The 13,292-nt window shown below is 55.8% G+C and overlaps 4 protein-coding genes across 4 annotated transcripts; 2 read left to right on the top strand and 2 right to left on the bottom strand.

Annotated features, from left to right (window-relative positions):
- Positions 1-2,447: 2,447 nt before the first annotated feature.
- On the top strand, positions 2,448-5,189 carry CTAM01_08243 (uncharacterized protein; the record flags this gene model as incomplete). Its single annotated transcript, XM_060524264.1, has 3 exons — positions 2,448-2,633; positions 2,724-4,917; positions 4,975-5,189. 3 exons carry the CDS (start codon positions 2,448-2,450, stop codon positions 5,187-5,189), a joined length of 2,595 nt encoding a protein of 864 aa, XP_060381107.1.
- A 427-nt stretch (positions 5,190-5,616) lies between these two features.
- On the bottom strand, positions 5,617-6,754 carry CTAM01_08244 (uncharacterized protein; the record flags this gene model as incomplete). Its single annotated transcript, XM_060524265.1, has 3 exons — positions 5,617-5,724; positions 5,793-6,425; positions 6,647-6,754. 3 exons carry the CDS (start codon positions 6,752-6,754, stop codon positions 5,617-5,619), a joined length of 849 nt encoding a protein of 282 aa, XP_060381108.1.
- A 1,018-nt stretch (positions 6,755-7,772) lies between these two features.
- Positions 7,773-8,758, top strand: CTAM01_08245 (haloacid dehalogenase-like hydrolase; the record flags this gene model as incomplete). Its single annotated transcript, XM_060524266.1, has 2 exons — positions 7,773-7,789; positions 7,846-8,758. The coding sequence occupies 2 exons, from the start codon at positions 7,773-7,775 to the stop codon at positions 8,756-8,758; spliced, it is 930 nt and encodes a 309-aa protein (XP_060381109.1).
- Positions 8,759-9,865: 1,107 nt separating this feature from the next.
- On the bottom strand, positions 9,866-13,037 carry CTAM01_08246 (uncharacterized protein; the record flags this gene model as incomplete). The annotated part of the gene is made up of 5 exons (XM_060524267.1): positions 9,866-10,496; positions 10,573-12,067; positions 12,215-12,265; positions 12,377-12,889; positions 12,992-13,037. The coding sequence occupies 5 exons, from the start codon at positions 13,035-13,037 to the stop codon at positions 9,866-9,868; spliced, it is 2,736 nt and encodes a 911-aa protein (XP_060381110.1).
- Positions 13,038-13,292: the final 255 nt, after the last annotated feature.

Here is a 13,292-nt window from a genome sequence, read left to right on the forward strand (position 1 = left end):
TACCTTGGTCATTGAAACAAGACATGGAGGACGCAATTCAGACGTTGAAGCTGTGCTTATTCAAGACAAGACGGTTAACGGTAGCGCGGGCGCATGGGCAGATACACGTGGGAAGACAGGACCTAGATGTGTTCTAATGTAGATCAAGGAATGCCGATGATAAACACGATCGGATCTAGCAGATCTGATGCCGCGCCCAGAAACTCTGCGTAAGCGTGTCCGTGACGGATCTCCTGAGAATTAACAACTATATCAAAGAGACGATGCTTGCGACGAAGTGCGGTCGTTTCGTGGTGGCAGTAAGGGCATGAGGCTCGGCAATTCAAAGATTCAACGATTCAGTTATTGGTCTAGACACACTATCTGTTGAGAAATGTGCACTCTCATGATTCGAATATGCTTCATAGAGTGGTCTCAGTAGGTAAAGAAAGTCTCATGGGCTCACTTGAAGCCATGATGCGTAGCACTTCACCTAGAAATTTAAGGCCACATTAAACCCAACCCAAAACTCAAAATTCACAACATCAGATCCTCAGAAAAGTCCAATTGACTCTGGACCTCCGTCTCCCTGGTATACGATCAATGGGCGGGTATTCCCGAGGAACAATGGCAGTACGATCTGCCGATATTGTGACGTCACGGCTGTCGTCCGCCAAAGATGCAGAAACGCCAAAATTCAGGTTTCCACCCTTCCGCTCGGTACCAGTCCAGACCAATGCAAACTTGCGACAGGCGGCTCGCAATGGCGCCATGACAAGGACAAGCCGGAGTTCGGCACATGTGCCATGCTCTATTTCGCCCTATGCATCGTACCGGGCTGTCGTGCGACCAGGACTCGACATTTCACAGGAGCTGCAACAAATGCATGTCGCAGTTGACAGCAGGGCAGAAGATGCGGCTTTCGACGGGATGGGCAGCTGGGACTTATCGATAAGATCCGCCGGATCAAGCTTATCAGAGATGCACGTTCCGCGACTGACGTGCTGGAGATGACGTCAGGACAAAAATAGAGTAGCAGGCCCCACCTCTCAAGCAAGAAACCAATGACGGCGTTCCATTGACCAATTCAAACCGCCAAAACGGACGGGACCTTCCCTGTGACCGGCGCACCGAGCGCGGGGCAGGCGTTCTTTTACGTTTTTGTTTCTGCAGCTTTCAGCCCACCAGATGCTTCCAATTCCAAAAGATGTTGTCAGGGAAGAGGGCGAGATTGGTGTTTAAATAATGTCTGGCTCGAGTCTCATGGCTGTGATATGACCCGGACATCCAGGGGCACGCGAGCCCTTGCTAAGCTGAGCACTGGAGCCTTTCAAATTGAGTTCAGCTGCGGACTCTTACCAGCCTTCCGAGCTGTGGTCCCAGCGGCTGAAAGAGGAGGCGCAAGACGCGTGGCATTGCATGCTCGGTTTGCTGGTCTACTGGTCCCAAGACATGCTCCTCTTGGGCCTCGGGATCGTTTTCTCCCAAAGACTGGCAGATGGAGGGTGGGAGCTTGGCTGGATTCGATGGTGTCCCTGACGGGCAGACAGGGGCTGGATTCTTGCATCCGGATCATCACAGGCACAAGCTGCGAGGCATGGATAATTGTCGTCCAAGACCCGAGTCGTTCGACCCAGCGGATCGTCATATTTGCCCCGCCTTGAAATCGAGTGCGACTGTAATTATCCGTGGCTGCAGTGCTCCATAAGGTATGACTGCGTGCCTGTTTGCACGTACGCAGGGCCGATACCGAGGTGGGCGGGAGGTACTTGGATCTGCATACAAATCCTGCGCTATTCAAAAGTACCTATTCGTAGTCTTGTCGTGTCTCACCACCAACAATCGTCGTGTGTGTCGTTCCCCCCCGTCCCGGCGTTGCGCCCACACTTTTCTCTCAAGTGCGCGAGTGAGAGTTCCATGTTCTGTTCGTTTTCCTTGGCCTTGGATCCTGCTTCCGGCCGAACTACTCTCGATCCTCGCACCCCAATCAACCTGCTTGATTAGTTCTCCCGCCGGCGCACGAGTGAGGGGAATGACATAGCCCGGGGTTTCTAATTTCAAGCTTTCCCTCCAAGCTTTACTACTTTCCCCATCCCACGCGCTGTCCCTCCATTGCCATTCTCCTCCTTCTCTTTCCCCGTCTCGTCTTCTCTTCTCCCTCCTCCTGAACCTATTCCCACACCTACAAGTCCAAGCTACACGAAGCTTAAACACTTTCCACTGACCTTTCCCCATCCGAGTGCTGCATACTTGGGCTGGAATGCTTCAACTTGTTCACCCCGCCATTCAGTGTACCCCGCGCATCCTATGATACCCCTCCACACCAGCCACACCCATTAACTTCAATTTCAACTATCCGTTCCGTTCTCCACGACTTCATGATCTAGAAATACCGACATTCAGAGCTTGCGCAATTCTTCCATTCGAACATACCCTTCATTCAGCGCCCAGGGCAACAAACCGTAATCATGGGGCTCATGACCACAAGCGACCATGGCCACAAAAAGGAAGAAAGCGGTAGTGGCGGCGGTTTCATGGATAAGTTGAAGAAGCCATTCCGCGAGCTGGAGGATAAGCTGGAGGGCACCCATCTCCATGACGCAAAAGTCCATCTTGTGCATAAGAAACACCAGATTGGCAAGCTTGCCAACCTTGTAAGACCATCTTCTCCTCCCCATTGAAGCTCATTCCACCTGGAAAAGCTAGCTGCCTGGAGCGACCAGCACAACTGACACGCGCTCCAGTTCAATGCCAACCACCGCCACGACGAGGAGCACGAAAAGGCCACCGACGACAAGCGGACAAAGATTGGAGAGGAGCACCGCTTCAAGTCCTTCTTCCCGGAGCGCGACGGCAACCTGATCAAGTGGTACGTCGACGGCCGCGACTACTTCTGGGCCGTCTCCGAAGCTCTCGAGGCCGCAAAGGAGACCATTTACATTTGCGACTGGTGGTTGTCCCCTGAGCTCTTCCTGCGCCGTCCCCCTCACCACAACAAGGAATGGAGATTGGACCAGGTCCTGAAGCGCCGCGCCGAGGCCGGCGTCCAGATTCACATCATTGTCTACCGTGAAGTCGAGGCCGCCCTGACTTGCAATTCTGCCCACACAAAGCATGCCCTGCAAGCTTTGTGCCCCGAGGGCTCGCCTGGCTACGGCAACATCAAAATTATGCGCCATCCCGATCACAATGTCCTCTCCAACGGCGCCGATATGACATTCTACTGGGCCCATCATGAGAAGTTTATCGTCATTGACTATGCCATGGCCTTCATCGGAGGTCTCGATCTGTGCTTCGGTCGCTGGGACAGCCATACCCACCCTCTCGCTGACGCACATCCCGAGGGCGTCCAGAACGAGGTCTGGCCGGGACAGGACTTCAACAACAACAGAATCATGGATTTCCAAAACGTCCAGGACTGGAAGCAAAACGAGTTGAGCAAGGCCGAGTACGGGCGCATGCCTTGGCACGACGTATCCATGGGTGTCGTCGGCCCCTGCGTCTACGACATTGCCGAGCACTTTGTCCTGCGCTGGAACTTTGTGAAGCGCGACAAGTACAAGCGTGACGACCGATTCGACTGGATCCAGCTGCGCGGCCGTCTGGCCGAAGACGAGGATCTTGTGGGAGTCCAACGGCCTAAGCATCCTGTGGGAGAGTACCTCACCCACCCTCTGGACGAGAAGAGCCTGTCGAACCTGGAGAACAAGGGATCCATGCACGCTCAGATCGTACGGTCCAGTGCCGACTGGTCTAGCGGTATCCTGACCGATCACTCGATCCAGAACGCCTACTGTGAGATCATCAGCAAGGCCGAGCACTTTGTCTACATTGAGAACCAGTTCTTCATCACCGCCACCGGCGACCAGCAGGCACCGATCCACAACCGAATCGGCCGAGCCATTGTTGATGCCGTCGTGAGGGCTGGCAAGGAGGGCCGCAAGTTCCGCGTCATTGTCCTCATCCCCGCCATTCCTGGCTTCGCCGGCGACCTCCGAGATGATGCAGCCACCGGTACCCGTGCCATCATGGACTATCAGTACAAGTCAATCTGCCGCGGCGAGCACTCCATCTTCGAGCAGGTCAAGAAGGAGGGCATCGACCCCAGAAACCACATCTTCTTCTTCAACCTGCGGTCATACGACCGTCTCAACCGCACATCCGCCGTCGAGAAGAGAGAAAAGGACACGGGCGTCAAGTACGCCGAGGTGCAGCGCGCGCAAGCCGAAGAGGTCATGGGCACGGGAATCCACGGCATCAACGACCCCACCGAGAAGGAGCGCGACGAGCACATGGGCGCCAAGGCCGAACAAGTCGGCGGCGGCAAGACCACGGAAGCCCAAAATGCCATCGACGCCAAGCAGCGCTTCGAAGCCAGCCTCGGCGACGCGCAGCTCAACAACAAGACCTCGGTTGCGCAGCACGCCATGGCCAACTCCGGCTCCATCGAGGATGAGCCGTGGGAGGACGAGGACCCGGAGACGGAGATCCGCAACTGGATCCAGGAGGAGCTCTACATCCACTCCAAGCTGCTCATCGTCGACGACCGCATCGTCGTCTGCGGCTCCAGTAACCTCAACGACCGCAGCCAGCTGGGATACCACGACAGCGAGCTCAGCATCGTCATGGAGGACACGAAGCGCGTGCCGAGCACCATGGACGGGAAGCCCTACGAGGCCGGGTGGCACGCGACGTCGCTGCGCCGGTACCTGTGGCGCGAGCATCTTGGTCTTCTGCCCGCGCAGGACCTGGACGGGTCGCAGGACCCCAACGCGCGTCCGCCGGGCCACGCGGAGAATGACCCGTGGGACCGCGACGAGACGTGGAAGTTTGTCGAGGATCCGATGAACGACGAGCTGTGGGAGATGTGGACGGGCAACGCTACGCGGAACACGGATCTGTACCGTCACCTGTTCCACGCCGATCCTGATGACCACAGTAGGTTTTTCCCTCTCGCATTGTGCAGTATTGAATCAGAGCTAACATTCCCTTTAGTCAAAACCTTTGACGACTACGACAGATACCTGCCGCCAAAGGGCGTCAAGGCGGGCCACATTTTCGACCAGTTCATGCCAGCGGCGGACGCGCGGCAAAAGATTGACCAGATCAAGGGCCACCTCGTCTGGTTCCCGCTCGACTTTTTGCGGGACGCCGAGATGGCGGAGAAGGGGCTCCAGGTGAACCAGATTACCGAGAGTATCTACACCTAATGGACCAAGGAGATGGTCATTATTTTGGTATATTACGGACGAAGTGTCAAATGAAGGAAGGAGGGAGGAAGAGAGGGACAATGGAGGACTTTGGGAAAACAACCCTATGAATAACGTGAATTAATGCATTAATACCAACAAGGGCCACTTTGGCTTGTGCTTACTGTTATTGTATTAGAAGATGAATGATATGCTTTTGACAGACACACTTGCAGAGTTGAGCAATCCAACCCTTTGCGAACTTTCACAGGATAAGTAATCATCTTTCCCAAAGCAACATGAACGAGAAATTAGGTTATTCGCCTAAATGAGCTATGCTTATGAGCTTCCTGTGTTTCTATGATGCCATCGCTTCTCTCATGCCTACGCGAAACGATGCTGTTTCTTTATAGATAAACCGACGAACTGTGGTAGTCTGCGCCTATGCTCATTGACCCTGGTTGAAGTTCATCGAATACCCTCCCGTCTTCTCATCCTTGACCATCTGGAAGTTATCCGTACTCAGTCCAAACGGCTTCAAAATGCCATTGCCCAGCTATATTCATACGTTAGCAAACGCAACACTTTCACAGCAACCTCTTGAATTTCACGTTCAGAACTCACATCCTTGAGCTTCCCCCACATCTCCGCCGTCTCCGCCTCCTGCGCAGCCTTGGTCCTCGGCGGCAACACCCTCAACTGCGTCTGCACGATCTTGCGATCCGCAGCCGCGAGGTTCCCCATCTTAGCCAGCGCTTTATAATCCTCCTCCGCGCCCGCAAGGTTCTGCCACCCGCCCTCCTCGCTCCGCGCCCTCGCTCTCCGCATGAGAGCTTTCGCTCGAATACGCAGGACATCGTCCGCCCTCTTCCTACGCGCAACTTCCTCTTCATCTTCCGCGGAGGTGACGGGCGCGGGGGCAGCGGCGCTGGCGCCCGAGCTGACAATCTCCTCGTCCACGCCCTCTTCCTCTTCGGCCTTGAGCTTCTCGCGGCGTTCCTGCTCGAGGGCGGATTCCTTGTCGATGCGGTCTAGGGAGTCGAGCGCGGCGGAGGCGGAGGAGATTGCGTCTTTCCATTGGGAGAGTTTGAGGTGGCAGGCGGAGATGTTGGAGCGGAGGACGGCGAGGTCGTAGTCTAGGTAGTTTGGGCAGACGGAGACGGCCTCGTCGTATTTTGCGATGGCGGAGGTGTATTGCGAGGATGTGAAGAGGGCGTTTGCTTCGGTTTTGTGGGTGTTGGATTCGGATAGGAGGGACTGCGGGTTGTGTTAGATGTGAGGGATTGAGATCGAGGTTGGAGTAGCTTTTTCTTGGTCATTGAGGTGAGTGTTGAGCTCATCGTAGGGGTGGTATGAGATTGAGGGATTCGGCACTTGCCAGCCATGGCTTCATGTGATCTCATTTGAATACTCGAAGAGCTTGTAACTCGGGAAGTCTAAAATGCATAGAATGAGAGCAAGGGAACGGTTTGCCTTACCGCCTCCTCTTCAGGAGAGAACTTCTCCTGGACCTCTTCAGGCTCATCCTTGACCGACGTGTTCTTGCCCTTACCCTGAGGCTCCTTCTCTGTCTCCTTGGACGCCATCTTGAAGGCAGCAGTGAGTTGTTATAGACTCGTTTAACGTTGAGAGTAGATGTCAAGCTGAGTCAAAGGTGCAGGCAAGGCAGCCCCAGGAATGTCGTCACTGAGGTGTCTCATCCCCACGTGGATTTGGTGGGGTGGGACGGTGAGGCTGTTCACATGTTTTCGGACGGTGGAAGCCACATTTTACTGACCCGATTCGCCAAAGGTACCTGGCGGATACAGCGCTTTAGGGGTCTCTCAGCGGCTGGCCTCGCTGGGATCCAATCGATTCACCATTAGGGAGTACAGTATGCGCCGTCGCTTGAACTGTACCTCTTATGAGAAGATACTTATTCCTGAATCCGAGGTGAGCGACAGTAGAATTAAGGCTGTCGGTATTAGAAGAAAAGACAGCGAAGACAGAATTTGACTCAAATGTCTTCCGTTACTCTAAGTATTCCATAAAGAGTCGATACCCTTTGTATTAGGTACAGTGACTCGAGTACTTGTTGGTTGTTTTTGCTGCGGTGTACGGAGTACAGTGTCAAGACGACAAACGAAAGTATAGGTACAGTGTACGGGGATACTTGGGATCCCACTTCCCCATCTGGTCGCCATTTTATTCGGGAAAGAGCTGAGCGACCCCTCCATCGGTGCCTTCCGCTTCCGTTTTCACCCCGCCGTTGTTCCTGAACGCCCCTGCCCGTTTGACCTTTGGCTTCCTGTCCATTGTTCCTTCCGTCCCTCAAATTCACTTTGTTGACTCAGGTCCTTCCGAGAAAGGGTCAAAAGGCCTATTTTGGCTGCTGCTAAGAAAAATCCTCCGCCTATTTCTTCACCTCCACAAACTTTCCTCGTGATACCCCAACTGGAGATTCTTCTTTTTCTTCAGACCTCATCCACCCTCAACCACTCCCCCTTCTACCATTACTCCTTCGACAATTGTCTCGAGGATACTCAATTGCTACCCCCTCTTCCTCTCTCTTACCTTCGCACTTGACATTCATCACATCGCCTCTGCAACTTGCCTACCGTCGCAATGGCTCCTCGCACCGAGTAAGTCTTCTCTCCTCCTTCAGCCTCAACGAACCAATTGACTGATCTTGACGTAGCTTCCCTCCCGTTCGGGCCTGCCTGTTCGACATGGACGGCCTCCTCCTCGACACCGAAGACCTCTACACCGCCTGCATTAACATCGTCCTCGAGCAGTACGGCCGCCCTCTCCTTCCCTGGAACATCAAGGCCAAGCTTCAGGGCCGCCCTGGTCCTGACGCCACTCGCATCTTCCACGAGTGGGCTCAGCTCCCTATTACCCATGAGGAGTACCACCAGAAGCTGTCCGCTCTCCAGCGCCAGATCTTCCCCTCCACCAAGCCTCTCCCCGGCATCCCCCAGCTCCTTCAGAACCTCGGTCGCACCCGCTACTTCGACCACAAGCCCGCCACTGCTGACGGCAAGACTGCCCAGCGCGTTCACATTGCCCTGGCTACCTCCTCCCACGAGGCGAACTTCAAGCTCAAGTCTGACCACCTGACTGAGCTCTTCTCCGTCTTCCCCTCCCAGCGCCGTGTCCTGGGTGACGACACCCGCATTGCTCCCGGCCGCGGCAAGCCCAACCCCGACATCTTCCTTCTGGCCCTCAAGACCATCAACGAGTCTCTTCCCGAGGGCGAGAAGCCCATCACCCCCGAGGAGTGCCTCGTCTTCGAGGACTCTGTTCCCGGTGTTGAGGCTGGTCGCCGCGCCGGCATGCGTGTCATCTGGTGCCCTCACAAGATGCTCCTCAAGGAGTACGCCGGCCGCGAGAAGGAGGTCCTCGCTGGCCGCACTGGCGAGGCCGGCCAGGTCGACATGCACCAGGTCGGTGAGATTGACGACGGCTGGGCCGAGTACCTGCCCACTCTCGAGAACTTCCCCTACGAGAAGTTTGGCATGACCATCCCTTCCATTGAGGTCGACAACGAGCCCTTCATGAAGGAGAACGTCAGCGGCAGCGTCGTCACCAACACCAACGGCTCTGCTTAGTGCACTGCCTTCAGCAAGCAAGAAACTTTTGGAACGTGGCTTGGCATAATTCCTAGCTTAACCCCGCAGACTTTGAGTTTTCTTACCTTCTTTTCTCTTTGTTGAGCAATTTTTACGAAGAAACAGCGATAGATGGGACAAACGGATTTCACGACGATTGGACGAATGGGTCGATGGATTTTGGGCACGTCATTAGAAGATGAGTCTGGAAAGGGAAGGAAAATCAACTTTTTTTCCATAGAAAGTTCTTGGTGTCAAGACACTGAGCGCTTAACATTTGCTTTTTGAGCATTGGCATTGCGATAGATTCCCTCCCGCGTTAGACAGAACCCCAACATCACCTTTCCCATTCGAATAAAACAAGATACCAGATAATGCAGACAACGATCAAAGACAGTTCCTTAACCCTAGAGTACTTTGTGTATGATGAGCTGTAAGAAGAGCAAACAAAGGAGCAAAAGTGTGTGCCCAAGATAGAATAATAGTAAATATCTCATGGTATCGGTGCCCTTTGCAGAGCATTCTGGGGTCTCCCAACCATTGGAGCCTCTTCAAAGTGCTGGAGCGCATCTCAGCATAAAAACCATCTTTCCCCCCTTTGTCTCCGTGTGAAGTGCCGGAACGCCCACATATCCCATTGTCCATTTAAAATTCTCTCCAAACATATCCCCATGGTTGTTCTGAACCAGGGGCGGGGACCTGTCCTATCTGACGCAATGCTTTGCCGGCCGTCCTGTAAAGCCGCGGTGCCCTCCTCTCCCAATTGTAGCCTTTGCATGAAATAGATGATGCAGTAGAAGAGAAGAAGTTCCAAATAAAAGAGAAAAGAGGATAAAGGGAGTCGTAATCGTAAGGTAGGGTGGGTTAGCAAACCAGTGCCAGCCCTCTTTTGGGTTTTCGGTAATCCACGATGTTGAAACGTCTGAAGAGCAAATATCCGCCTCCTGTTTTCTTGAAGAATATTATATATATGAATCCGTCCTTTCCCTCTCTTACGGTTTCGTTGGAAGGAGGGAACGAGTTGGAACAAAATAGTAAAGAAAAGGAAAAAAAAGACGAGCCAACTTGGAAGAAAGAAGAGTAAAAAAGAAGCGAAAGAAAAGGTCATCATGGGAAACCCTGGTAGCTGTACGAATCATGGCGATTCGGCGGCTTCCACCAGTCTTTGTAGGGGGCATTCGGCAAACTAAAGTCGGCGTACGAGAGCGGGTTCACGAGGGCCTTCATCGGCGCAGAAGCAGCAGCGCTCGACGCCGACGGCGCGCTCGACGTCGCCATGGCAGGCGGGTTCCCCGGCGGGCCCGGTCTCCCACCGCCATAACTCCCTACGGAACCTCGGTGGTCCCCAGGAGCACCGGCACCACCAGCCGGACCACTGAGAGAAGCGTGCGACGGCGCGGGCGAGGGCCACCCCCACGCCCTCTTGAGCTCGCCGTGGATGCTGCCTAGGCGCCACCCGCTCTCGGCGTGGATCTTGTCGAGGATCTCGAGGACCTCTTCCTGCTCGCGCGGGTCGGTGAGGACGGCGGAGGCGATGGCGAGGGAGCGGATCGCGACGGAGGCGACGCCGCGGTCTTTTGTGTGGGCTACGATGCCGCAGACTTGGTGGGCGTGGTGGAGCTGGAGGGCGCGCATTTCTTCCGAGGCGCGGCCTGGTTCCATTGGGTTCGTTTGGGCGAGGAGGCATTGCGCTGTGTGGTAGAAGAGGCGGCCGATTATGGCGGCGCGTTTGATGAGCCTTTAGGGTTGTTAGATGACAGCTGGCTCGGACAGAGGAGAGTGAGAGAGAGGTTGTTAGTGCAGTGAAGACTTACCAGACGTTGGGGAAGGCGGACTTGGAGTTTGTTTGCGATGGGTAGAGGTATCCGAACGGGTGCATCGTCCTCGGGCAGGTGTTGTTCCACTTGTCGCAGAGCTTCTTGAGATCCTGCCACTGCTGGAGTCGGTTACCCAGGCGGATCTGCTCGTCGTGCGGGCTCGGCTCCTGGAACCGCGGGATCGTGGCGCGGAAGTTTGCAATCTTGGCCACAATGTACAGGATCCGATGGACCCAGACCTCCTCCTGTCCAAAGCCATCACCGGACCTCGATGCAGCCGCCGCCGCCGAACCAGCCGGGCCGCAGCCCTCGTTGGTGAAATTCATATCCAGACCCCACTGATCAGGATCCCACGACGTCTGCCAGTTGAAGGCCAGGCACGAGAGCACCTCCATGCCGATGTTGAGCCAGAAGCACGCGGCGCCGATGCCGGAGGACCGGGCGTCCCACTTACACTCGCGGATGAGGGCGCGGGCGCCGGCGATGTGGTTCATGCGCTGGGCGGGCTTCTCGGACATGATTTCGTAGACGTTGAGGACGACGGCCGTGGTGGCGCACTCGCCCGTGTTGCGGTCCGGGTTCTGCAGGCTGCGGAGGAGCTGCGTGGTGGCGGTGTCGTAGTAGAAGAGGGCTTTATCGTCCTCGTAGGCCGGGTTGACGAGCGTCAGGTGCTTGACGCCGTAGGCGAGGAAGGCGTTGAGGAGCATGGGGGATTTGAGGGCGTGGTAGGGGATCAGGCGGGAGAAGTGTTTCTCCTTGTCGAGCGAGTCCATCCAGACGCCGACTTCTTCGACGAACACTTGCATGTAGAGGATCTCCTCGGGGGAGTTGAGGTACTCCCTCTCGCCGGCGGTGGCCTTTTCGCTCGGTGGGGGGGTCATCATGCCGTCTACGGCCAAGGGGTTCCCGGCGGCGGCGGCGCTGCTACGGTAGCTTGGTGGCGGGGCGGTAGGTTGCGGGACGATGGAGGCCGCGCTCGAGGCGTCGCTGTCGCGGTGGTGGCCGTGGGCGCGGCTGTTGGGGATGCCGCCGGCGCCGGTGTCGCGGTACGAGGCGAAGTGCTCGTGGAGGCTGTAGGGGTGGTGAGGTGCCGCCTGCGCCGGGTGAGCCGAGTTTTGGGGCGTGAGGTAGGCGGACTCGCTCTCGCGGCGCGGGTAGGCTGATGATGATGATGATGATGACTCGATGAGTCCTCCTCCGACTCCTGCTCGCGGGGGAGGGGGTTCGCGATAGTACGGGTGGTGGCTGTACGCTGGGGGCGGCGGCGGTGGTGGTGGGTGATGGAGGAGGTGAGTTCTCGGTGAGACGGAGGCGTCTGGGCCGCTTGCTCTTGCGTGTGGGAGGAGGTGGTATTGGTGCCGGAGGGTCGGCTCTAGATGGCCTAGATGCCGTGGCGGAGGGGCGACGGCGGCCTTTTTATCAAGATGAGCGTACCGGCCGAGGCCTCCGACATACTCTGAGGCGATGAGCCTCGATTCATCTTGGAATTGGACTGTAGGTTCGTTAGCATGGGGGTCCAAGTACTCTATGTGACCATTTTTCGTCCTCTTTCTTCAATAAAAGGTGGGTGATGCACAGAGAGAATGAGTGGTCGACGGAAATGGGCAGTCGTTTGAAAATGAGGGCATTCGCAACTCACCTGACCACTCCACAGTGGGGGGCATGTACGGCGGTTTCTTGACCTGCACGTCTATAAAATTAAGCCTCACGCCGCGTTTGCATTCTCGACTGCTTTTTCGACAATTTAGACAGTCTGGTAACCCTTCGTCACATTTTAGATGCCGTTCCCTACATGTTAGACAACCCGTCCGCACTCGTTTTGATTTGGTGGCGGTCGCGGCGGCGGCAGCGGCGGATTTCTCTGGGGATTTGGGTTTGACGAGCAGGTCGCGCGACGGGGTGAGGGAGTGGATGCTCGCGCTGCGGCGGGGCGGGATGTGGGAGCTGGGCAAGTTCATGGTGTCTGCGGCGCTGTGTTGGTAGTGCTGTTGATGATGATGATGATGATGATGCTGGTTGAGATAGTTTGACTGGTGATGTTGGTGATGATTCCCGAGATACGAAGATGCCGATTCCGAGTTGGAGGCGGCGTCGGCGTCGGGGCCGAGGGTAAAGTCTGGCGTAAAGTCGGAGGAGAAGCCGAAGGAGAGGGAGGAGACCTGGTCCTCGTCGTCGTCGTCGTTGTCGCCTCCTACTAGGTGGTAAGGATCGTGGACGAAGTCGAGGGGCGGATGCTCAAATGGATTCAGCACCGCCGAACCGAGGCCAAAGCCTGGCACGAGGACGCCTGCAGAGGCGTCGTATGCCTCCAGGGCTACTCGAAAGATCCGTCTCTGGCGAGTAGAGACGGATGGGGAACGTTGGGGGGAGGAAAGCGATGCGCGGCCTGTTTCTTTTCAGTGATTGCTCGGGACACCTGATTGTGGTGAAATGGGTTGCGATTGGGAGGTCGTCTTGGGCATCAAACGTTGGTTGACGTCGTTGGAAGTTGGTGATGTCGTTGTCGATGTTTCGTGTCGTGAGAGAGAAAATGCGCTGATGAGCGGTCGTTGGATGAGATTAATCGGCCCTCTCACGATGAGAGTGAAAGGAGGCGCGTAGGCGGGGATTGGAGTGAGTGAGTGAGTGAGTGAGAGCGCGCAGCTGCAGGGGGCTCTCTCTCTCTTCTCTCTCAAAGTGTTCTCTCAAATGTACGGAGCCGAAAATGGGGGGCTGCT

This window comes from Colletotrichum tamarilloi (assembly GCF_030869305.1).
Source record: "Colletotrichum tamarilloi strain Tom-12 chromosome Unknown Scaffold_28.1, whole genome shotgun sequence".
In the NCBI taxonomy this organism is placed as follows: domain Eukaryota; kingdom Fungi; phylum Ascomycota; class Sordariomycetes; order Glomerellales; family Glomerellaceae; genus Colletotrichum; species Colletotrichum tamarilloi.